This window comes from Podarcis tiliguerta (assembly GCF_965153285.1).
Source record: "Podarcis tiliguerta genome assembly, chromosome: 1".
Lineage (NCBI taxonomy): Eukaryota > Metazoa > Chordata > Lepidosauria > Squamata > Lacertidae > Podarcis > Podarcis tiliguerta.
In genome coordinates, this window is record NC_139534.1 from 53,053,331 (window position 1) to 53,079,261 (window position 25,931).

The 25,931-nt window shown below is 46.4% G+C and overlaps 1 protein-coding gene across 3 annotated transcripts in view; it reads left to right on the plus strand.

Annotated features, from left to right (window-relative positions):
* Window positions 1-25,931, plus strand: part of LOC310680070 (unconventional myosin-X-like) — a 77,742-nt gene that overhangs the window by 23,394 nt on the left and 28,417 nt on the right. The window contains exons 4-21 of one of the 3 annotated variants that reach the window (XM_083446290.1): window positions 723-910; window positions 1,320-1,454; window positions 2,183-2,307; window positions 2,662-2,675; window positions 3,530-3,614; window positions 6,641-6,744; window positions 8,040-8,169; window positions 8,769-8,887; window positions 11,716-11,862; window positions 12,907-13,007; window positions 13,376-13,442; window positions 13,875-13,967; window positions 15,861-15,929; window positions 16,839-16,921; window positions 17,753-17,861; window positions 18,519-18,599; window positions 19,257-19,381; window positions 20,285-20,399. In XM_083446290.1, coding sequence (XP_083302416.1) covers window positions 723-910; window positions 1,320-1,454; window positions 2,183-2,307; window positions 2,662-2,675; window positions 3,530-3,614; window positions 6,641-6,744; window positions 8,040-8,169; window positions 8,769-8,887; window positions 11,716-11,862; window positions 12,907-13,007; window positions 13,376-13,442; window positions 13,875-13,967; window positions 15,861-15,929; window positions 16,839-16,921; window positions 17,753-17,861; window positions 18,519-18,599; window positions 19,257-19,381; window positions 20,285-20,399 — 1,890 coding nt within the window. Of the gene's footprint in view, window positions 1-722; window positions 911-1,319; window positions 1,455-2,182; window positions 2,326-2,661; window positions 2,676-3,529; window positions 3,615-4,604; window positions 4,624-6,640; window positions 6,745-8,039; window positions 8,170-8,768; window positions 8,888-11,715; window positions 11,863-12,906; window positions 13,008-13,375; window positions 13,443-13,874; window positions 13,968-15,860; window positions 15,930-16,838; window positions 16,922-17,752; window positions 17,862-18,518; window positions 18,600-19,256; window positions 19,382-20,284; window positions 20,400-25,931 lie in introns of those variants that run through there. The other 2 variants (XM_083446291.1, XM_083446292.1) reach the window with 2 other exon arrangements.

The window sequence follows — 25,931 nt, forward strand, 5'->3', positions numbered from 1 at the left end:
CATCCTGCATTTTGTTGAATGGGCAGCTTATATAATAGTTTCTTCTTGTTCTCAGTAATGTCCTGTACCCTAAATTAGCATGTCTCCCTCTACATTAATAGCTACCTCCCTCCAATTATTTTTAGAGAGCTGTAATGTACCCTCTTAGCTTCCCTTTTTTTCTTTTCTTTTTTCGGCTGGGCTGAGGAGGCTCAGTCCTTTTAAGCCTTCTTTCAAGACCTGGCCTCTACTTAAAACCATTGATTTCTGTCCTGAGAATGATGGATCCTTTCCACCCTCAGGTATATAATAGCCTTTGATGTTCCTTATCCTCTCCAGAAGGATATCAGTAAGCCCAAAGTAGGTCTGAGGGCCAAACTGTGTGATAGGTGGGAGATTTGTGATTGTTGATCTTACAAGATCTGTGCTTGCGTCTCTTTTTGGAAGGCCTCTGGCTGGCCTCAACACAAACAGAACTATCTGTAATAATATGGCGATTCATGTAGATATTTGCAAGAAGGTGACTGAAACAAATCACCCTGTATGGAGATTATTAGCATTTGAGCACTGTCAGATTTTATGGGTTCAAAGTGCCCGGTGGGAGGTAGAATATTGCCCTCTTGTGGCAAATGGTGAGTGGCGGCTCTTGCAGAAGCGCATGTGTACCAATGTATGGAGTTGGTCCCCAGCAGCTCACTAAAACCGCTTGTTTATTTTGCTGTTCTTTCCGCTTTCTCCTCCAGACAAACATCGGCTCCATCCTGGTCTCTGTGAATCCCTACAAGCCCATCGCTGGATTGTATGATGCTGATGCCATTGACCTGTACCGCCAGCACTGTCTGGGTGAGCTGCCACCCCACATCTTTGCCACAGCCAGCGAGTGCTACAGCTGCCTGTGGAGGCGCCATGACAGCCAATGCGTCCTCATCAGGTGAGGGAGGCACTTTGGATCAGGAGGGCAGAAGAATCGAAGCAAACCCCCCCCCCCCCATTAGCATATAGTTAAACAATGGAGGTTGTAGCGATGGCCGCCATCTTTAAAAGGGATTGGGCAAATTCACAGAGGATAAGGCTCTTAAGTGTTGTACCTCCATTCTTGAAGGTCGCATGCCTCTGAATACCAGTTGTTGAACCAGGGTGGGCAGCTGGCCTGCTGCACCAGGGCTCTCCTTATCTTTTTATGCTCATTGCAGCAAACATCTCCCCAACCATTGGTCGGGATTTTGGGGGGAGTGCTGCACGTACATTCTGGAGCCATTCTTTCTGACTGGCCATTGAGGCTGGCATTCCCTTTGGTTGGTGCTGTCCTGAGCAGGTTGTTTTGGCTGTCCATTTAACAGTGGTGAAAGTGGAGCTGGAAAGACAGAGAGCACCAAGTTGCTGCTGAAGTTCCTATCAGCCATGAGCCAGACCTCACTGGGCGGCCCTGCGTCAGAGAAGAGCACACATGTGGAGGAGGCCATCATGGAGAGCAGGTACAAGCCCACACAGCACAGGGTTGGCGTGAGTGTGCGGTTTGGAGGTGTCTCCTCTCAGGGGAGCCATGTCACGGACAAGCGGTAGGACTGGCACTGCAGCTTCCCAACTGTCTGCCTTCTAGTTATGGCCCGCAAACTTCCTTTTTCAGCTAGGGGGCTGTAATGCATAGAGAGTGTCCAGCAAAAGTTCTTATTCCTTGGAATATTTCTGCACTTGATATGGAGAATCCATCTGCCTGACTTTTTCTAGGTACCCTTCAAAGGTCAGTGGTCTGTGCTGTTTTGAACCAGGGGAGCAAAGCCTACCATGCTCATTCCTGGTGGCTGTTTCCATGTCCATTTCCTCAGGTGTCCGACATGTTTAAGTGGGACTGCTTGGTGCACTAAGAAAAGCAGGGTTGTGCAGCATTAATTGAAAACGTCCACATATATTTGGTTGATTCTGCTTCTGCTGGTCAAGGGGAAGGAGCAGGTTGCAGTAAACACAGACTTTGGAGATATCAAGTCTGTCATTGCAGACATGAGGGCTAGAAACTTGGAAGGTTTGTTTTTTGGAGGGAGTTGTTGTTTTTGTTAAGAGAGAGCTCAGTTCCTCAAAATTTGAAAGGTCTCCACAGTAAACTTGTGCCTAGAGTTAAAGAAAGTGCAGCCTACCCTTATTATACACCCCAAACATCACTACTAATCTCCTTCTTTCCTTCCTTCCTTCCTTCCTTCCTTCCTAGCCCAGTACTGGAGGCTTTTGGAAATGCCAAGACAGTCTACAACAACAATTCTAGTCGCTTTGGCAAGTTCATCCAGCTGCACTTTTCCCAGCATGGGCATATCCAGGGTGGGAGAGTCACTGACTGTATCCTTCTTTTTGGTGGTTTTATCCTTGATTACCTTAGCACATACCCAAGCGGAGCTGGTGAGTTGGTTGTGTCTCCACTGCTGACTTAGCAGGGTATAATCATGTCAGGCAAGGGGACCTTCCTCCCCATTTTCCAGCTCACTTCCGATTCTGTGTTGAGTTTTCCTTTGCAAAAGAGGGTAGCTCTCTAACCATTTAGAATCCAGGAGTGAAACAATCCTGGACTATATAAGTTGGGGACAGAGTTCTTTGCAGCCAGATTCCTATGTCGTTGAAAGATTCTTTGGCAGACACTGGGAAGTCTTTCTAGGAGCCATTGTACCATTGCTTCCACCTTAACTCATTGCTTAGATTTATTGGAGAAGGTGAGTAAAGTTTATTTTGACCGTGTCCCTCTTCTTTGCCCCTTCACAATGTCCAGATGATATGGAGATGCTATGATGGCTACTCCTGGGTAGAGTACTGTTTCAACACCCCTAAAGGTTCTGCTCAGTAGAAACTCTGGTGTGTCCGCACTACATTAAGCTATATTCCATTTTTTTTGTTTCATTTCACTATAAACCTTCACCATCTCAGAAAGAACCATGAGTTTCCCATAATACATATGCTTCCTCATCCTTGAACATCTATGTTATTAATAAATGTCCTGTTTTGCGCAGTTGCATCTGTGCAATTGCACTAATGGACCCACACACAAGACAGTACTGAAAAGGGAGGAGTGAGGCTGATTTGCTTTGCTAGGGAAAAGGGAGTAGTCAGAATCTGAGACTGTGAAGTAAGCAAATGAGCAACGTGTCCCGGTGGGAAAGTGCATGGATGAAATGGTGCTAAATTAATCAAATAGAAAAAAGGGAGCGAGGCTCCAGTAGTAGTGAAGGAGCAGCCACAAGAAAATGGCAGTGAAGGAAGACGGCACAAGACCTCAGTCCTCCCACTCAAGGAGGGATATAATTTGGCGCATGGAAATGGAGATTAACCAGTGACTGGTTATGGGTTTTAGTGTGGACTTCCCTCATTCTTGCATAGACCCCAGGACCTATTGCATGTCAAACTATGTGGCAATGCACACCTACCTGGATTCTTTTCATGCTGTTGATGTAGCAGAAACCGGGCTAAGCACAGTGGCTGTCCTATGTCGAGCACATATTTCATTGCCAGGAGTTCTGCTAGTTTGTGTGTGCCTTTGGGGTCACACACCCTTCATTCTTCTTTGTTTCAGAACAGAGTTGTTCACCAGAACCCGGAGGAACGTAATTATCATATCTTCTATGCCTTGTTAGCGGGCGTCAGCGAAGAACACAGAGGTAATGAGGAATCACAAAGTTGCATTCTCTCATTCAATGAGAAGAGCAATCTCCTGCAGTCAGGCTGGGATGGGGAACCTTTTTGGGCCAGATCCTTATTAGGGTTCCTGACAAGCCAAACTTGACAGGTGGGCAGGGCCATTCACCCGTCAAAATCCTTTTGGCACTGAACTTCAACCAAGGGAGGGAGGCTTGCAAAGGATTGGAACTCTGTGCACTTCTCCTGGGGGCAGTGGCCAAGCAAAGGACAAGAGCCTCTCCCCACCTCCCCCTTGTTGCCACCCTCCTGCTCATGGGAGAAGCAGCTCCCATAGTCTCGTTTCAGCTGAAACTGGACCAGGGGTTTCTCTTAATGCGCTTCTCAAAAGTGCTGCTTCTCCTGTGAGCTGGTGCTTGGTGGCAGAGGGGAGGGCGGGGTAGACTCTTCTCCCCCTCCTCTTGCTTCTGCTGCTAGCTGGAGAAGCACACGAGCTGCAATTTTGAGAAGGCTTTAATTTCCGCCCATCAGCCGATAAGTGGAGATTAAATCTTGCTGCCTTTTGCTGTGCGATAGTGTTCCCTGCTGGAAACGGGACATGTGGGCAGGCAGTGCAGGATTAAACCTTGTCCTCCCGCTCATCTGCTCATGTCACCACTGATGTCAGCTGATGAATGAGTGGGTGTGGTTTGGCCTTGCAGACCAAACGGAAGCCCCTGGAGGGAGGGCCAAGATTGCCCATGTGGGCTGGAGGATCCCCACTCTTGCAGTAGGCAGAGTGGCTCAGAGAGCAGGCTAATAACCCAGGTTTCAGAGGAGGAACAGGCTCAGAATCTCAAGGATAAAAATCTACACCAGGGTGGGAAACTTTTGTCAGGCTGCGGGCCACATTCCTTTCTAGTCAGTGCTCTGAGGGCCACATGCCAGTGGTGGGTGGAGCCAGAGGCGAAAGCAAGTCGAACAGCAGGTGTAAATGATACCTTTTTACAGCAGGTCAGTTTTCACACAAAGACCCTTCTGTCTTCCATCCAGGCCAGTGAGAGGCGCTGTCAGGACTCACTCTAGACAGAAACACTTGAGGGACCAGTGAGGGGCGGGGTATGGTCTGGGGAGAGTGCCAAAGAGTAGACAGAGAGGCCTAGAGGGCTGGATTTGGCCCCTGACACACCCTTGCTCTGTACAAATTAATGGTGCAGTCCTGAACTCAGAATTCTAGTTTGTGAATGGCATTTCTCCTACAACTTCAAGAAGGGATATCAAATCTCAAGTCCACTCTTGAGACGGTGTATTTAAATGATGCCTTGTATTTCCTGTTTAAGGCCTACTCGTCCCTCTTGAAGGAGACGTGTGCAGAGGGGAGCAGGGAGACACCTGCGTTAACCACAGAATCAATAGCCCAGTTTCTGTACTTAACCATGTCCTTGAACAGTTAGCAGAGGCATGATTTTCTCGAGGGCTGGTCAGAGCATTGCTCTCTTCTTTCCACCAGCCCTTTCTAAATCTCGCAGCCCATCACGCCTTTTGCAGCTCCCTGTGCCTTGCCGCTGATCAGATTCAACTTCCCCTCCCTCCTGCCACAGGAAGACTTGCACATTTCCCCCAGAACCCCCTTCTTCCTTTGAGGGATTGTCCGTGACCTAAATCAGTTGAATTAGCAATGGCTAGTTTTCCATGTTACATACCACCACGTTAACCGTAGCCACAAATTCAAAGCTGGGAAACTTTGGTTGAATTGTTTGAGGAAAATGCCTCAGGGGTTTGTGTCCCAGAAATCCCACGATGAATGTGGGGCACTACAAAAAGCAAGGCTGAAATTGGAATTAGCCATGAAAAATTTGCATTGGAGACGCATCTCAGACTTCCTCGGGCCATTCTCTGCTTGGGTTGTTTTGGAGGGAGCAGCCTTTATTTCTGATGCAGTCGGCCTAGTTTAAGAGGGAAAGGGTGTAGCTTCTGATACAGAGACAAAGCTTTGGTACCCACTTAAATAATACTTTTATCAGGACCCTAGTGAGCCTGGGAATGGAGCTGGAAACCCCTGACCTCAGATTCCAGTGAGTGGAATTTGTGGTATTTCCTCTGTGGTCTGTCTGCAACTGGGCCAAACTCTGCTTCCTAAAAAAAAGTTCAACAACTTTCGGGGTGTCCTGGTTTTTACTTTTTGAAATATGGCAACCCTAGATCTCAGATTGGCAGAGAGGGAATTTGCAGTGGCATCTAGGAATGCCCCTAGCAGAGTAATATGGTATCTTCATACACTTTAGCAGTCCCTGGCCTGGAGAAGGGGGAATTTCTTCTGGCAACCACAGGAAGGTATAGCTATTTGGCAGAATTGCTGCTATACTTACTGATGCACCAATAACTGGGTTTAGAAGTCTTCTGCAATTAGATGCCTGGGAATTGGTTGTTTAGTTCCCAGTATTTTGAGCATTGGGGCAAACTAGACATTACAAGTTACTTCCTAGCAAGTTTATTTGAAAAGAAAAGAAGAGTAAAACAGCATTGGGTGTCTCTAATTTTGAGCAGAGGAGCAGCAAAAGGAGGGTATACTTAAACCGCTTAACCCACTTCCTCTTTTCCAACTCTAAACCACCCATCCAGGCTGCTTTCACCACAGGTTGGCCACTGTGGGAAGCAGAATGCTGGACTAGATAGGCCTTTAAACTGACCCAGCAGGATCCTTCTTATGTTTTTACCTCATGGATTAAGTACCCCTCTCACTTGCTATTCAAAACTGCAAGTTGCCAGGGCTGCTTACAATTTAAAAATGCCATATTTCCGCTGTGGACAAGGCAGTTACAATATATTGTCCTTGAGTTGTTGTTGTTTTGGGGGGAGACTTTGCCATGCTGTAGTTTGGTCCTATGATGTTGAACTGGGAGTGCTGTATAGACAACCCCAGAGAAAGGAGCAAGTGGAAGAAGAGTTGGTTGCTTTCTGGATGTCCCTGGCTTATCTCTCCCTGTTTGTTTGCCTCTTCTCTCCCCCCACCCTCCTACCCCAACCTCCAATATGTTTGCTTCTCCTTTGGGGAGCTGCCTCCCTACAGAAGCCCTGGTCCTGCTGGAGCCCAAGAGCTATCGTTACTTAAACCAGTCTGGCTGTGTAACCAATGAGAACCTGGATGACAAAGAGATGTTCAGCAAGGTCATGGTGAGTCTTCCTTTTGACTCCAGGCAAGACTTTAGGCTAGGTGTGGGTAAGCTGTGGCCCTCCAGATGTTGCGGAACTACAACTCCCATCAGCCCTAGCAAGCATGGCCAACGGCCAGGGATGATGCATGTTGTAATTCAGCAACAACTGGGGGATACAAAGGTTTCGCACACCTGCATTAGGCAATGCTGTGAGGGCAGGGGGCTCTCTCTCTCTCTCTGCATGTGTGTTTAAAGGGAAAGGTGTGCCTGTTCCTTCGATGAAGACTAAATTGCAAAATAACTGAATGCAAGAGGATCATTTTTCACTCTTGATGGCTGTCTGTACGTGGTGCCTGCTAATTGGGTGCTTTGTTTGATAGCAATTTAGAGAGGCTGCTTAGACTAAAGTAATGGTAGCTTGGTGACACTTCTCATTGTCTGCCCACTAGTGTATTTCCCCCATTGTTTCTTGCAGTTCTGCACTACTACATTTGTTCCCATCACTGAAAAAAGAAGGAGCTGGGGGAAGGATTTAGCCTGCAAAAATATGGGCACTGATTTGTAATGTAGAAGGAGGGAAAAGATGTGAGGGTGCTATAGGAATCATATTTATTATTTATAAAGCACTTTTGAAGCAGAGTCCTGTACAGGAAATAAAACTGAAAGGTAGACTGTAGAATAAGGGCAAGGAAAGGGCATGCTAGGAAGAGAGCAGAAGAGGATTCCCTTAAGAAAAAGCCTGGAAGTACAAGAGGGTCTTCTTGTAGCTCAGGGATAGAGATCCTGTGGCCCTCCAGATTTTTCTGGGCAGTGTCAGCCAATGCGGATACTGCTGAGGGATCATGGGAGCTGTAGTCCAGCAACAGCTGGAAGGTCACAGGATCTCTGCCCCTGTTGTGGATCCTCTTGCATATTGGGTCTGACTGCCACCAGGATATAAGGTGCAAGGCTAACTGAAACCAGGCTCAACTTATTACCCAGAGCATTCTTGGCTCTGTGTTCATAGTGGCAAAAAATCACAGCTGCAATATGGAATCAAGGAAACAGGTGAGTCTATGGAACAGTCTCTCCAAAGGACTGAAATAGGATGATCACAGCAGGTTTACTCAGAAGTAAGTTTCATGGACCTCAGTACAGCTGCTTCATAGTGAGTGTGTTCAGGATGCTAGCCTTAGAAAGCAAAATCTCACAGAGGGATGTGTAAACTGGTTTGTGTGCGCTGATGTGTAAGGATTGCTTTATAGCAAGTCTAAGATTGGCCCGATGGTGGTGGGTGACAGTGGAGTTAACCTAACTCCAATGTGTTTTGAGCAGACTGCCCTCGAAGTGATGGGATTCGGTTCTGAAGAGATCAGAGACATTTTCAAACTCCTGTCTGGCATACTGCAACTTGGAAACATTGAATTTATGACGGCTGGAGGAGCTCAGATTACAACAAAAACTGGTAAGCGGCATCCTTCTGTGAAGGGCGTCCCCACCTGGAATCTGCATCTCCTCCATCATCGTTTTGGTGATCATGCTGATCCGCTGGGCAGGCTTTACTGCCTTTCTGCTACTGTTCACAGGACAAAATGGACGCCCAGGAACTGTAGGAGTTGGGGGACAATTCCAAGTCTAGTTCTTCCCAATATGAGACACTGCTAAATTCACAGTAAATTTTTAACCCCCCAATTCAAGTTAGGTTTTGAGTGTGCGAATGGGCTCAAACATGCACCATGTTGTGAAACCTTGGCTTCGTGCTTACAAATCCTCTACCCTAGTTGTCATGCTGGCTTGCCAGAGATAGCTTTGCCCCTTTTTGGAATGTCACGGTTGCTGTGTTTCTGTTATTTCCCCGCCTTCCCCCTGGGCCTATCAGTGGAATCTTGGGGGATCAAGAGTTGCCAGCAAGGTCTCTCCAAACGCCTATCCCGCCTCTTGATTGTATTGGCTTCCTGTCTCTTTTTGAGGAGAGGCCCCCTCCCTCATCAATCACTTCCACATAATAAGAACACATTATCGCAAGCATTACTGCCATCTCTCTTTTATCATCCTCTCTCCTAGTGCTGAATAATGTCAGCGAGCTGCTTGGCTTGGATGTCTTCCAGTTGTCTGAGGTGCTCACCCAGAGATCCATGTTCCTACGGGGAGAGGAGATCAGCTCTCCCCTCACTGTGGAGCAGGTGAGTGAGTAGCCAACGGGCTTTGCACTAAGCATGGTGGTGGCGCCTGGCTATGAAGGGCACTTGCCTCTAGGTGGCAGCACTCACATAGTTGTCAAGGGGAAATGGCACTTGAGCGGTGCCTCGGATTTGAACATGACATACTCCCCCCGCCCTCCAACCCTTGAGGAGGGCTTCCCAGAATGTGCACTGTGGCGCAGGAATTTGAGTAAGCTGGGATGTAGGGAAGCCATTTGCAAGGCAGGAAGAGAGGGTGAATCAGCCTTGTTAACAACTTTACCGCTGTAGAGCTGGGTTGGGGAATCTTTTTCAGCTGCCTTCTGAGGGCCACACGCTGGCGCCAAGTGGGACCAGAAGTAAATGGGGACAGAGCGATGAATGTGACTCTTGTACAGTAGGGTAGCTTCTGCATGGAGCCTCAAACTTCACTGTATCTTCCACCCAGATGAGCAAGAGGCATTCTCAGAGTTCAGGGACACATTCCAGCCAGGCAAAACTCTCAAGGAGGGTGCAGACCAGGGGCCAGTAAGGTGTGTGGTCTAGGTAGAAACCTGTGGGTCAGGTAGAGTGGCTTAGAGGGCTGCATTTGGCCCCCAGGCCTGAGTTCCCCCCCCCCCCGTCCCCCGCTGATATCTCTGCTGCAGATGTTGCATAATGTGAGTTGAGTGTCTCTGGAGAAGCAACAAGCAAATAAATGGATTCTCCTGTAGATAAGTGCAGCAAGCACTCTGCAGAGGATACAGCCCTGTTGCATCACTCAGTCCAGCACTCTCTTCCCACAGTGGCAAATCAGATGCCTATTGGAAACCCACAAGCAGAACATGAGGGCACTGTGGCACACTCCTCAATAGCCCTTCCTCACTAGTTAGACTTCCTGCTGCCAAATGCCCACTTTCCCCATCCCAGCCTTCCAGGAATGCCAGCCAACTATTGCCAGATGCTTGAGAGAATGTGATGCCAGTCAGTTTGCAGTGTACGCAGAGCTAATTATAATGCAAAGCACTGGCATTTTCCAGTGTGTTAGACAGAAGGAGCTGAGGCCAGTCAATGGGGCCTTTGACAGAACGCACGTGTCTGTGTGCCGCCCACCCCTGCTTTTGTTCTAGTCCCGGGTGTGTTGAGTCAAGCACCCGTTCCTGGAAGATGTTGCAGAGATGTTGAATTACCAGGCAGTCTGGCCACTTGAGTTCTGCTCCTCCCTGTCTGTGCTTCACTAAGCGCAGTTGGCTCCGGCCCAAACTATACAATACAGGGAATGTGTAGCTGTTGCCCACCTGCATCTTTCCACCATGTCTTTTAGGCCCTGTTTAGTTAAAGACCATTTGAGAGGGCATCATTGTGCCCAGAGTTTCCTTTCCCCCTGCAAGCAGCAGCCAGTGATGCAGAGCAGGGGCAGGGAAAGTCTCAATGTGCTGGCATCTTGACTAAATATTACCGAGGAGATGCAAGGAGGCAGCCACCAAGTATTCCTTGTAACATGTGGTTTAGGCCTCAGGCTTTCTAAAGGACAGTGGTGGCCACTGAGCCAAAGGAGAGACCTTATGGCTCTCCTGCCTTCTGATCTATGGTTTTCTGTGAGTAGCGCTGCCTTAGCATATGCGCCTCTGGGGTGCAAAGATCCACCCAGCGCCCCCAAATTTAGTTTAGCCCCCAAATTAACTTTTATTATGCTTATGTCAGACACCACACTTATGCCTTATCTCTTGTTCACGAAAGAAGGGAGGAAAAAGAAACAAAATTCTTTATTTGCTCATTTATTTACAATACTGTACACTTATACTTAAGTATATAACACCACCACACTTAAACTTATAAGTATTGTTTAGGCACCTACTTAGGAGAAACATCAGTCGTGTCAAAGGTGCCGCTGACTCCGCTGCTGCATAGCAGCTCAATACAATGCGTAACATAATATTTTGATGTAAGAGTTAATTTCGCGTGCATGGCACCGTTGTGAATTACAAGCGCTGTCATTGAGTCTGACAAGCGCCGCTGGTGCGGTGCGTCTTTGGTAAATGAGCGCACAAAGTCGAAAGTCCTTTAGTGAAACAGTAGGTATACGTTTTGGTAATACCTAGGTATATATGTATTTTGCTTTTCTTGCTTGATCAGAATTATTTATTATTTCATAACAGGTAGATAGTTAAGAGCTTCAGTGGTGGGTGCTGGGCACCCCCCCCCCCAAATTCAGCACCCAGGTGCCCCGCACCCCTTGCATCCCCGGCTAAAGACGGCCCTGCCTGTGAGAAGTGAAAACACTTGGTAGTGTGAGGCAGCTGCTGGAGGAAAGCATAGGGGCTTCTTTAGGCCCCCACCTAGAGGAGGAAGCTTGGACTGAAAGGGCCTAATTCTCACAAACAGTAACCAAGGCAATGAAACTACATGTCTCCACTGGACCTTTTCGGATTCCTCTTCATGGAAGGCTCGCATGCCGTGTAAAAGACTAGGCTAGACCCTTTTCTTCAAAACATCCCTGTGTATATAGTATGTAAGTCCCCCACTTGCAGTCCAGACCCAGGTTTATACCTCATTTTCTCATGGTGAGAACAAGGCCTAGTTTGGCACAGATGGAGTTGGGAGGCATGTTTGATAGCAGTCATCCCATCCTTGGCAATTCAGGCACCTGAGTTTCAGCTGCAGTTTCTCTGCTGTTCTATACTTAAAATTAGTTTCCCAGGGATAATGTTCATTTGCCAGCCTTTGCTGCCTCGATCTCCCCATAGTTTGCTATGTTGCTCTCCAGCATATAGAGTGATGTTTGGTGTCTCTCTCTCCCCTCCCTTCATTGCTTACTGACAAGCATTGTCTTCCTCCCTGTTTGCCCCTAGGCTGCTGACTCTAGAGACTCCCTCGCCATGGCCCTTTATTCACAGTGCTTCTCATGGATCATTGGCAAGATTAACGCAAAGATAAAAGGGAAGGAAAACTTTAAGTCTGTTGGAATCCTGGATATCTTCGGGTTTGAGAATTTCCAGGTTAGAAATTAAACTATTGGGGATTGTTGCGTGGACCAAAGGAAGTTTCAGTGCATGCAGAAAACAAGTTGAGCTGATTACCTGGAGGCAAGGCAGAGGCCTTCCAGGGTAATTTCAGTACATTGGAATATAAATTGCTCAATACCAAGCCAGTTGGGCAGGGGATGGTATGGTCATTGCCCCTTGAACCTCATTCTTAAAATTGGAAACAAAGGCAGCTGCCATACACCAAGTCAAAGTCACACAAAAAAATTGCTTGTATATCACTACATCCTGTATATTGTTTGTTGAAATACACCAAGTCAGGCATCTACTTCAGTCTACACAGACTGGCAGTGACTTTCCAGGGCTCCAGACAGAGGGCATTCCCAGTCATACCTGGAGAACCCAGGGATTGAACCTGGGACCTTCTGCATGCAAAGCATATGCTCTACCACTCAGCTACAGCCCTTCCCCAAACTTTGACAATGTCCTGTGAAAATTACTTTGGTATGGCATTTAGTCAAACTCTCTTGGCACATATGCTACATGGGCATGCACTCCCTTGTGTTTCCCCCACTTTCATTATTACATTTATATCCCACCTTTTCTCCAAAGAGCTTAAGGTGGCACTGCATATTATTATTATTATTATTATTATTATTATTATTATTATTATTATTATTATTTTATTTACCTGGCTTCCTTCCCTGATGGGTCTCAACCACGCAACAACTTATCCATGCCACAACCCTGTGAGATAGATTAGGTTGAGAGACTGCAACTGACCCAAGGTCACCCAGTGAGCTTCATTCACTGATCCTTTTCTTTATGTGCCCTGTTTTCACCTTGTCATTTGCAGTCTCTGTGGTTTCTGTGCCACTGCATGCCCAGACTGGCAGCAGCTGGCAGGAGAGGCAATAACAAGCTGACCCTCACTTCCGCTGACCCTCCCCTGCTTCCCGCATGCACTTCCTCTACCTTGCAGCCCTCAAGGGAAAAAAGGTTTTCCCCCCAGACCAAGAACATGGGTGCTAATATTGGTTTCTCTTGTCACACGCACAGGTGAATCGTTTTGAGCAGTTTAACATTAACTATGCAAATGAGAAGCTCCAGGAGTACTTCAACAAGCACATATTCTCCCTGGAGCAGCTTGAGTACAACAGGTAGTTAAAAGTGGCCTTTTCAGGAGGCAGTGGCTATTGCTTATTGGTAGTGGCCTCTGGCAACCAAGAGAGCCCACTGCTCTCAGGTGGAGGAGGAAAAACTGCTAGCAGAAAAGCCGCTTTGGATTTCATCACTGACAATCCATGTGGGGGTCAAGGAAATCCTTGGAAAGCTTGATAAAAGCAAGAGTCGCCCACTACTTTGCTGCCTGGGAGCAGTTTTACCTTCCTCTCTGCTTTTCCCCTCCCAGGGATGATATTCTCCTTTTCATGTACTTCTGTCCTGTCCAAAGCGTCTTGCTGTTTCTTAACCCCTGCTCTCTGCAAATATGAGTGCCTGACTTGTGTTTCCCCTCTCTTTTTGGCAGAGAGGGGATAAGCTGGGAAGCCATTGATTGGATGGACAATGCAGAATGCCTGGATCTTGTTGAGAAGGTAGGCCTCTCTCCTGTGTGATGGGTTAGCATGCAGTCAAGAGTATGCTTCCTCTGTAGACTGGGCTTTTCTCTCTGACCTTGGTCCCAAGTGGCAAGCCTTGTTTCTGTGCCTTAGTTTATAGCTGGTATTTTGCCTCTCCCTACCTTGGCTTCTGTTACTTTTATGGAAATGGACAGGCTTCATTCAGAAGTTAGAAGAGTTCATTGTGAAGGAAAAGAAGAAGAGTGTAAGGAAAAAGAAGGGGGGAGGTATGAGTGGAAATCATGGCTAGCTCAAGGTGTGTGTGTGTGTGTGTGTGTGTGTGTGTGTTTGCGTTTGCTGTCCTTACATACATACACTTTTTACACCCCCCTCCAACCTTACTTTAGGCTGAGCAAGATAACATTACATTAAATGATCACTGCAAGTCTTTTTCTTCTTTGGCTACAGAAACTTGGTTTGCTGGCCTTGGTTAATGAAGAGAGTAGATTCCCCAAAGGCACAGACAGTACCCTTTTGGAAAAGCTGCACAACCAGCATGGGGTAAGTGAAGATGCATATATACACAACACCTGCATGCATTTATCTATGCATTTCTAAAATGTATATCATAGGCTAATAATAATAATAATATAGAAACCAATGTAAAATATTACAATCCTAATACAGTAAGTCTGCTTTTAACTTGTGTGTATTCAGCTTTTTTATAATAATAATAATAATAATAATAATAATAGGGGGCCAAAAGCAGACAGGCACCTGGGAAAAAAGACTTTGGCAATCCCTCCCACCACTGAACCCAATGTGTTTTGACTATGTGCAGTCTCCAAAAAGTAACCCCTGCATAAATTGCAGGATTGCTGTATTAACAAACCAGAAATTGGAAGGGAAACTAAATAAAGCCAACATCAGTTGCCTCCCAGCAACCAAAACACCTTTGTAGATAAAATGATTTTTAAACATCCTTCTAAGAATCAGGAGCAAGTAGGCAGACCTTCTTAGACAAGGAGTTTGAAAGATAAGATACCATTGCAGAGACAGTCCCAAATCTCTTAGCCCCCCAAAAGGGGGTAGGGAGTGGGAACAAAACGGAACCTTACCTGATGACCATGAAGCAGAAAAGGGGAACATTTAGGGAGGAGGCATCCCTTCAAGGACCTGAAACACAGACCACTTAAGGATTTAAAAGTCAAAACCAGGACTTTGGACCTGGAAACAAATGAATTCGCATCTATTCTAAATAATTGCAGTGGTATTTGATCTGCTTGGTTGGCACTAGTTGGCAGCCTACCCTCTGCATTCTGGACCAGCTGCAGCTTCCAGACAGTATTGAGGGGCAGCTCTGTGTAGAATGCATATATTGTAGTGGGTGGTGGTATATAGTCTTGATTCATATATCTGACACACCAAAGGGATAGGAGGAGCAAGGTATAGATTAAAGAGAAGAGAAACCTGTATGGAACCATAGTTTGATGCCCCTCAGGGATTTGTTCCATGCTCTTTTCTCCCCGTCCCACCACCCCACATTAACACACAGGATGTGTTCCCACAAACTGCACTTTACATAATCTTGATATTTTAAATTTCCTCTCATCTATGAACAAAGTAGGTGGTGCTCTGTTCGTTGTATGAAATGGGAACTACTTCCACTGTGGATTTTTAAAAGAAGGCCACAAAGTGAGCAAGAGGAACACAGTCCACAAAGAACCAGTTATCGACACTTGATCTATTGGAATCTCTTTGGCCGAGCCTCTGCTTCAGCCTTGGAAGGCTCCCTTGGTGTCTTCTGATAGAAAAGGCAATCAAACTGTGAGGCCAAATTAACCCTCTTCAAAGCAAAGCAAACAGAATTGCATAATGTGTCTCTTAAGCAGATGACCCTAAGTCTCTTACCAAATGAATAGCTGCTAAGATTCAGCGGGTGGAGGTTTAAAATTAGGTTAACAATTCAGGGTAGAATAGCTTTCCTTGTTCAGTTTACTGGATAATGGCTAAAAGCTAACAGACACAATCAGTACTCTGTGAAGAACATTGTATTTTAGCAGTTCTGGGAATTCCAGTAGGCAGACTGATCCTAGTGGCTTGTGACATAGCTGGGATGCTTCAATCTGAGGCAGGGAATCTTCCAGAAGGATAATTTCTGGCTCATCAGAATGTCTGAGTTGTAGCACCGACAGAGATGTTTGCCAGGATAGTACCCTGTTTTTGGCTCCACCAAAATACTCTTAACTGACTGTTGAGGTTACTGTGCGGCCATTTTGGGACTGACAGTTTATGAAGTGCAATAGTACTACACCAGAGTGCGGTCCTGGCCCTCACTGTTTGGCTTGGTTATGCGCAAAAAATTACTACCACTCATGATATTTAAAAACAGCTGCTGATGTGTTGCTTCAGGTGCTTGTGTAGTATAAAGTGCTTCACTCGCTTCTGTTTCAGAACAACCAGTACTATATGAAGCCCCGAGTAACAGATTTTCAGTTTGGAATCCAGCACTATGCCGGAGAGGTAAGTGCATTTTAGCCTGATAGCTGAGCAGCTGGTTAAGTTTGGGGCCTACAAGCCAGTGAGCAGTTAGGCCACAGCCAGAGGCTGACAGAAAAGGCCTAAAGTGCAGAATTTTATTTCTGGGATGGGCATGGGATTGAGCAACAGCCTCTACCAAGTTTTAAAACTCTTATAAGTTGCCAATTTGAGGTTTAGGCCTATCAAATATTATTTTGTTGAACTCCCACAGATGATAGACTTGTTTGGGACCAGAACACACATTACAGTTGCTGTGGTTTAGAACAGCCTATCAGTCTTGGCCCACCAGAGTTTCACATCTGGTCTGCGAGGCCATTTACCCTCAAATCACACCCCCCACCATCAGGTGATAACACTGCTGAAACCAGCTGATGGGCAGGAGGGCAGGGTTTAATCCTGAAGGGAGGTTGAATTAAACTCTCTTGTTGAGAGGCAGTGGGCTGCAGAATTTATTTATCTTTGACACTTTTATCTCCCCTTCTTCCAAGGAGCTCATGGTGGCATGTCTGACCCCCCCCCCTTCCTTTGCATTATCATAACAGCCCTTTAAGGTAGTCTAGGCTACCTTAAAGGTATTGATTGGTCCAAGATCACCTGGTGAGATTAATGGCCAAGAGGGGATGTTTGGACTTGTCTTCCTAGATGTTATCCAAGACTCTAGTGGCTACTACAGTACATTGTTCCTGTAACATAGCAGAACAGGGCTCTACATATCGCCTCTGGGCTAGTTCCCCCTGCTCTTAATCAATAAAGGGCTTAAGAGATGCATAAGGTATTTGGCAGCTTTGGGTGTGTGAGTTCAAGAGTTTTTCCTCCTTGTTCAATGCATCTGTGTTGTGCATTATCATGATGGCACATTTTAATGCTTGTGTTGCAACTTGTCACCTGCAGGTCCTCTATGATGTGAGGGGCTTTCTGGAGAAAAACAGAGACACCTTTAGAGATGATATTTTAAACATGCTGAAAGACAGCAGGTAAGCAACTGTATTTGAACGAAGCTCAAACAAGTTGGGAGCTACAGATGGGCATGGAGCAGAGTTGCAGAGCGTACATAACATCTGAACACTTTGATTGGGGGTAGGGAAGCTGTTTCTTGGACATTCAGTACTGTAGACAGAAGGATGGGGAGCTGGTGTGGAGTCCTAGCACATGCTTTGGACCATTTTGCAAGCCCCCAGAGGCAATTCATGGCTGTTGGAGCTTTAGCTGCCAATCAGCTCTTTGCCACGGGACTTCAGGTACCCAACCTTTCCATAAGATCCAGCATAATGCAGCACTTTCCAAGATTGCTCTGGACTACTGTAGTTCATCAAACGGAAGAATGAATGCAGCATGCAGTTTCAGAAAGAGATAGGCAGCACCAGCCTGTGCGTTTCTGCCTTTGGAATTTGGCAGTACAGCATGATTGCATCTTGCGTGCAGTTAACTTGCGTGATTTCAGCTTTACATGGTTGAAAGCCAGCCAGTTGAAATCTCACATGCTAATTGCACATAAGGCAGAGAGCTCAAAAGCTCCTTTTGTGATGGGTTTTTCTGGCATGGAAAGAGCTTTTAAGTTCTCAGAATTGCTGGGATGTTCTTGCACTTGGGCAGCCCTGCAAGATCTTGTGAGAGCAACCCAGTCTGAGAACTTAAAAGCTCTTTGCCTTGCTTGGAAGGTAAAGATGGTTATGTGGGCCCAGTTCCAAGGTGGTGATCTGAGTATATATGATTTTGCGTATATGCAGCACCCCCAGAACATAACCCCCATGCAAGATGTGATCAAATAAATGTTTTCTCTGCCGTATGCTCCTCTTTGTCTGCAGGCTGGATTTCATCTATGATCTCTTTGAAAGAGTTGCTGGCTGCAGCAGTGAAGACACACTGAAGATGGGAACTCAGAGGCGTAGGCCGACTGTCAGCTCACAGTTCAGGGTAGGAGCAGCAGGCCCAATGAAAGGGCAGGCAGACATTCAGACATAACAGCCCCAATAGGGTTTTTCTTGCCTGGGATGAGCTCAGCTTCCACACTGAATTGTGCTACGAACAGGACATACATGCATGCCACCACTGAAGTGTTGTTTAGACCTTAGGCTTGCTACTCTCTGCTTCACACAGACTCTGCTTTTTCTTTAATTTTTAAAGTGTCCTGTGTACATTTATTCATCAAAACATGCATTTCCCCCAGTCTTTTTTTCTTTTTCAAAAAGTCATTAGTTGGGGGTTTTTTAAGGTTATAAAACAGCTCCAGGAATTGCAGGGAGCATTAACCAGTCAGTGCTGTGCATTGCCACCAGCCACTGTAAACTAGCAAAACTGTGTTCCGCTAAGCCCAACCTGGTCAGAAAGTTGCGTGTGTGATGAGAATGTGGTGATTGTTTGCCTTCACCACAGATTCTGTGCGCATGTACACAACCTTTAAGAAATGTTGGGCCACACAAAATCCACTGTTCAGAGGTTCCTGTTTCCCCATCCTATCCACAAAGTTTTTATATGACTGGCTGGTGGCGGGGTGGGGGCAAGAGAGAGGTCAGAATCTTAATTTTCCAAAAAAGTGACTCCTTTTCAGTGTTCTTTTCTTCTTCTTTTTAGGACTCCCTACACTCTTTGATGGCCACGCTCAGCACTTGCAACCCACTCTTCATTCGCTGCATTAAGCCCAACCAGGAAAAGGTGACTTTCTAGAGCTGCAACAGACAGTTGGGCAAGGCGGGTGGAGAGCCATCAGACCTTAAATGATATCTAGGCTAGACTGGAAAGTGGTGTTGGTGTTTGGGGGACTTTCTACCCTTTTCTTCAAAAGATGGTGAGCTTATAACCCACCAAAGCTGCAGGCAGAAAAAAAAAACAGGGCCTATTGTGGTAATAGGGGAATGTTTTGTGACTCTGGTCTGGCCACTTACAGGGTCCTCTCCTCTTTTGACCAGAGCTAGCACAGAAAGGAGTGGAGCAAAGCATGCTGATGTCTGAGCCAGGACTGGATCTCTTTCAGTGGATTCTTAATTCAAGGGGTGGTGCTGTCTGTGCCATATGAGTCCACGGAGTGCCTTTCCTCTTAACACAGGGTTCCCTACCCCTTCCCTAAAACATTTGAAGATGCATCCTACATAGCAACAAATCTCTCAATCCTAGAGAATTTTTTTTTATCTACTTGATCTGTATGTGTGTGTATTCACAAGTGTCTGCACACTCATGTAAGTGGGGCTTTTCATACGAGATTCTGAGGTTGCCCTTCACAATGCTCAGGCCAATATAATACTTTTTATATAAGGAAATCATTTCTTTTTTGTCTCCTATCCTTGGCTTGTCTGTACTCCTTGCTTTGCATAGTCTCCAAATCTCTTCAATCCAGAGGTGGTGCTGAAACAACTGCGATACTCAGGCATGCTGGAGACAGTGAAGGTCCGAAGAGCTGGCTTTCCTGTACGGTGGATCTTTCAAGATTTCCTCCTCAGGTAAAAGTGGCAGTGCAAGCAAGAGGGTGGAATTTTGCTGTCCAATGTGGCCTTCAGTGCTTTGGGACTTTGTGGAGGGGTGTGTGTGTGAAATAAATGACTCAGTGTGGATGTTTTGCTTGTGGATAAGAGGAAAGCTAGGAGACCTGCTTTTGAGCGAAAAGCGCAAGGTGAGTCTGGGCAGGTTGTCTCTTTGTCTCCTATAAAATTTGACAATGATTGCAGGCTACTGCTCTTTGTCTGAACAAAGAGACTTGCACGTCCATAACCATTTGAGATGGCTGGTTGGAAGGGAAAGGAAAAAAACTAAACATTTCCCAAGCAAAGTATATTTCACTTGTTAAGCTGCAGTTCAGGACCTGGGTTAAACTACATTTTCTAAGTTTTAATGTTTGGGGCATTTGATTACTCTTAAGAAGAAGAAGAGTTTGGATTTGATATCCCGCTTTCACTCCCTTTAAGGAGTCTCAAAGCGGCTAACATTCTCCTTTCCCTTCCTCCCCCACAACAAACACTCTGTGAGGTGAGTGGGGCTGAGAGACTTCAAAGAAGTGTGACTGGCCCAAGGTCACCCAGCAGCTGCATGTGGAGGAGCGGGGACGCAAACCCGGTCCCCCAGATTACGAGGCTACCGCTCTTAACCACTACACCACACTGGCTCTCCGTGTGCAAGAGTTATTGCACTTCTGTAGTTGGATGCCAATTGCTTGTGCTTTCAGACTGACTGGAAAAGACAGTGGAGGGCAGCCAGTTACCAGCTGTTAAGAGCTTCTAACCTGTCAGCATTCAGAAACAAAAGGAGAGAGCAGAATAGCCCCTCACAGGGGCAGGAAGCTCTGCTGAGGGAAAGAAATTGCTTTGTACCTTAACTCCTGGTCAAGAGCATTCATTTGGTTCTCTCAGGTACAAGGTGCTCTTGAAGAACTGGGGCAATCCTGACGGTGCAAAAGCCACTTGTGCCTCCTTTCTGCAGACATATGACAGCACCCAGAGAGAATGGAAGCTGGGGAAAACCAAGGTATGCCCTTTGTGTGCAAGAGAGCATGTGGAACAACGCTCTGTGCTAAGGAATCTTTCCAGAGGTAGCCTGGGTACAAGATTGATGTGGCTTCTAGAAGTTTCTGTGCCCACCTCTGCTTAGATCATTGACCTCTGCTGCACTAGGACTAGGCTTACTGAAACACACCCTCCCCATCCTACTCCCAGCAACTCCATTCAGAAGTATAGTACACCCCTCATTGCTAAGCCACAGGCCGTGTCTTCTCAGGAGGTTCCTGTGTCACTGCTTAGGCATTTTGACACTGAAAAGAGAACACAAGAAAATGTCTCAGAAGATGCTGTGAAAATGTTACCTGGGTTTTTTGGGGAGGAGGAGGGAATCTGTGTTGATACGCCACTCCTTTATTCTTGCATACTGTATCTTCCTACTATCTCTGCAGCCCTCCCACCCCATCCTGCAATGCAAATGAGGAAGGGACTCATGGGTTGGATGTAGACACAATTGAACTGAGTGGGGTCAGGTGTGCATCAAACATTCCACCTGCCAAAGGTCCATGAAGATCTGTTCTTCCAAGATTGGAAGAAGAGTTTGGGGTGCATGCTGTGTGCCATTGGGAATGATGAAATCCCCAGTGAGGGCCGCGCTATAAAATCTCAGTGGAAGCTTGCATGCTTTGCATTTAAAAGGTCCCAACTCCGCAGAATTGGAAGGGATCTGAACCCCCAGTTTAAGATATGGCATCTGCAGTTAAAAGAATCTACAGATAAAGAAATTGGGGGAAGACCCTTCCTTGAGACCTTGAGGAGCTGGTGCCACAGCACAGTGCTGGAGTGGATGTTTCTAGGATCTGGTTCGGTACAAAGCGGCTCCTTGTGTGTGCTGGCCTCATGCCAGCGTTTCTTAAGCAACAAGGCAGATATTAGTGTTGCAGTCATCTGGGGTACAGATGGGCGCAGGGCAGCTTCAGATGCATAACTAGCTTGCAAATATGTGCTTATGCAAACCCAGCTGAATGAAACAGAAGCAGTTTGGGGGTTTGTTTTTGTTTTGTTCTTAAAAGAAAAAGGACCCACGATTCCTCCACCCCGGCCCCTTTCCAAATGTCCAAATCAACAGACTGTAATTACAGGCCTGATGTAATTTCATTGCTAGGCACGCAGCCAACAAGGAACTTTGACAATGAGCATGCCTGTATGTATCTATAGCAATGTGTAGAAGATAATGGCTATTAACATCACTATAGTGCATATCAAATGGGTAAAATCTGTTTCACTGATAAGAAATTTGGGTGCTACATTTGGGGTGATTGTAATTCTGCATACTGAGCAAACGTGGAATTTGGCATTGGATGTGTAACGTTTAGAATCGAGTCCAGAAATTAAATCTGTTATTTATTTCAAAGCAAGTTTTTAACTCTTAAGGCTGGACAGATAGGCTTTAAAGCAAAAGAGTGGTGCTTGGTGAATTCCCATGTTTGTTGCCATCTGGCACAATAAATTGGGATTGAATGGAGACAAATACATGCTCTTTGCAAATTCACAGTAGTGCTGCTTCTCTGTATGCTTTTCTGCTTCCATATTGCAGGAGAACAAGAACAGTGTCTATGTAGATTTGGAGAAGGGACCTATTAAATTTATTTTATTTAGAAAATATATAGACCTTTTAATCAAGAAAACCAAAAACTACTCGAGTGATGTACAAATAAAATTGAAGGTTAAACGCAGCAGAAATCCACAAAAACAAAAATATGTAAAAACATAAATAAAAACAAATACGTATACGTATAAAGAAGTATGTAAAACCATAATAATTAGAAATAAAGATAAAACCATTAAAGTTACATATCTGGGTAGGCTTCCTGAAATAAAAAAAGTTTCCAGCAAGCATCTAAAGCAATACAGTGAGAGGGCACCCTGCCATTAAGGTGTAGCCACCAGCATTGCTGCCTCTTCTTCACCCAAGGGGTCTGCACCAGATTTGCTTTGTATCTTTGTTAGGAATAAATTAGATGTTCTGAGTTAATAAGGCCGCTAGGGAGCACAGTTGCTTGGGACAGCAATTCAAGAAGTAGTCCGGCAGGTCACAAATGTGCCTTCCTTAAAAGGCATGTGGGGGGTATATGGGGAGCCATAGACTCTTACTGATTAGGCAAGGGAAACCAGTCACAATTGCCAGCTGCATTTAGAGCATGCCAAATTCAGGGTAAGGTAACTGGGCCCAGCCAGGACGTTTCAGGCTGCTGTGTGATTCTTTTCCGCAGCTTATCTTTCATGTGTCATTGGCTTACCATTTCCCAGCGACACGATGTACAGCCTATGCATTATATTAATGTTCTGCAGCTTGTGTTGCCTTAAACGGAACTGGGGAGGGAGGAAAGCTCAGGCATCAGTCCTCGAGCAAGGGAGACCAAAGGCAGCTTGCCCCTAGCAAGAGAGGAGAAAGGAAACTGCTGTCTCTCCGCATACCAAGCACTTGGAGTTAATAAATCAACCTTGGAGCCATTAAAGAGAACAGGCTCCAAGTGACTGGTGCGGCAGACAACTGACCTTTGACCCCACCAAGAACAATAGAACTTTCCCTCTCTCGCTCACTCTCAGAGTTGCTGGTCCATCTGAGAAGGGACCGGTTGCCTCGCTGCCCTTTGCTTGCTGTTCAGGGAAGCAGGGCCACTTGGGGCAGGGCTCGAGCTCTTTGAAGTCTTCGCTTCTCAGGATGAGCAAGGAAGAGGGGCAACAGGGTGGGTTGAAGAGGCTCTGCCGCCTATCCAGATGGGATTGATTTCAGAGGCAGGAGATAAGGGAGGATGGCCAACTTTATGAAAGACATTGGAGGAGCAAGGAGAGAGAGTCGTATCCCTGATAAGTGGCAAAGCAGATGAGAATTGTTGGGACACACAGACCACTTTTAAAAATTACTGTGAGCCACAAGGTGGAAATGACAAGGAAGGAGAGAAACCTTTAGAAGTAGGAGGTGGGTCAAATTTAAGCTACAAAATTGGTTTTCTGGCATCCAAATAAAATGGTGGGTTTTTTACCTTGGTTATTAAGGTAGTAATGTGGGGGCATTTGGGTAGCAATAGGGGGATGCCTGGCATTTACAGAGATCAGTATGTTCAGTGTCAGCGGTGCTCTGTCAAATGTTCAAAAGCCCTCTAGAAACTGACCAAAGCTTAATACAACATTGTTAGCCAGCATCACTGGCTGTGACGGATGGTGCATTGTTAAAATGCTGCTACAATGGCCAAGGAAACCCTAGGATCAGCTCCAATGTGGAGACTCAGCCTGGATTAAAGCTGAGGCAGAGGATGGAGCCCTATTTATATGTAAGGATTACAATAACGACTCTCTGGTAATGTCCTCTGCATTGCAGATAGAGATGTCAGTTGCCGGGTTTGAGCAGTGGGCGCATTCTGTGGAAGGGCAGGAGCAACATTTGTACAGGGTTCTCTATTGGGGGTTTCATTGCATATAAGCTTGCAGAAGCTAAACTTGTGGTTTCAGTGAAGAGGTACAGTTCATAGAGGGAGAGGGCTACTAGCCATAATGGCAAGTACCCAGTCAAGGCAAGGCAATGCAAGATTGGGAGTCATACAAAAAAGTTCTTAGAACCATTCCACACATTGCACGGCAGTGAGCTAAGATTTGTCACCAAGTGTAAAGGCAACATGTTGCTGCGGACTATCCTGGCTCCCTAAGAAGTGTGCATGTATACACGTGTCCAAATGCATGTTTCCATCATTCTTTCATTTTTAGGTACATACCTTTAAAAAAATAAATGTTGAAGTGGTAGGAGGAATCTATACTTTTGTAGGAGCACCACAAAGGTGTTAAAGAATGATAAATTTTCTAGCCTTCACCTAGAATGCCGTAATACAATATTCTTGCACCAAGGATAGAGCTGCCTTATTTCAGTGGCCTTGCCTCTGTTCTTTTAACAGTGGCATCACCAACAAATTAAAGGTAAAGGTAAAGGTACCCCTGCCCGTACGGGCCAGTCTTGACAGACTCTAGGGTTGTGCGCCCATCTCACTCAAAGAGGCCGGGGGCCAGCGCTGTCCGAAGACACTTCCGGGTCACGTGGCCAGCGTGACATCACTGCTCTGGCGATCCAGAGCCGCACACGGAAACACCGTTTACCTTCCCGCTAGTAAGCGGTCCCTATTTATCTACTTGCACCCGAGAGTGCTTTCGAACTGCTAGGTTGGCAGGCGCTGGGACTGAACAACGGGAGCGCACCCCGCTGCGGGGATTCGAACCGCCGACCTTTCGATCAGCAAGCCCTAGGCGCTGAGGCTTTAACCCACAGCGCCACCCGCGTCCCACCAACAAATTAAGCTGGTGGTAATAATAATAATAATAATAATAATAATAATAATAATAATTTATACCCTGCCCATCTGGCTGGGTTTCCCCAGCCACTCTTGGTGGCTTCCAATGGAATATTAAAAACACAATAAAACATCAAACATTAAGAACTTCCCTAAACAGGGCTGCCTTCAGATGTCTTCTGAAAGTGTCAGCTTTTCCTGGCTAAGTGGTGTCTCAGTCTGCTGTTACATGCACAGGAGCAGAGTGAGCAAAAATGTTGGCAACCCTAGCCCTAGGCAGAGCAGACTTTCCAGTTCTGATCACTTAAAACTCTTGCTCTATAGTGGTGCAGCATCTGTAGCTATTGCTGGCAATTAGGAGCGTGGGAAGTTGTGTTTCTATTGAGTCAAGCACCTTGGTCCACCTAGCTTAGTACTGTTCACACTGACCTACAGTGACTCCTCCAGTGTTTTCCAGCCCTGTCTGGAGATGCCAGGAACTGGATCTGGAACCTTCTTGCACGCAAAGCATACGCCCCACCGCAGAGCCACAGCTCTCCTTTTCCTTTGCTGCCTAGAAAACAAATAGGTCTTAAAGGAGTCATGAGTTTGCCTTGTGAGCCCAGTCCCTTTGTGCCTGTCAAGAGGCCCTGCCTCTGCGTTGAAGCATAGGGCCCCTCTTTGTCTCTGGAGGTGAGGCCGAGGTTGAGGGTTAGCGACATGTCCCTGCCCAGTGATCCTCTTTGGCCTGTTCTGCTCCTCCAGGGTGTTGCTGAGGGCTTTATGAGCAACCTGGGCAGGCGAGGCTTCAGGAGTCCCTGCGTGGGCTTGCACATGTGCTGGGCAGGATGGGGGAAGGAGTGGGAAGTGCTTCCTGTGCAGTATATTTCAAGGGGGGGATTTCTATACTGAGCAATTGTTTGGTGGAGGAAGGAAAAGGGCTAGTATAAGGAATTGTAGAGCACAGGAAAGGAAGGGGAAAGCAGGATGGTCTTTGTGTTTCTCATTAGGGACAGAGGGGAGCAGCTGCTGATTGTCCACTGTGGCAGTCTGGACTTTGTTTGGATTCTTGTAGCACAAGTTTGGGCAGGGGACAACTAGGCAGAGAGGCACTGTCCTATACTTTTTCCTTGCCAGCTTTGCCCTTCACACCAGTTTCCGCAAGCCTCCAGCTTCCTGTCTCAAGCTAGGGAGTTCTGAAAGGCATCTGTGATTTCTATTTGATTTCTGCAAATGCTGCTCTA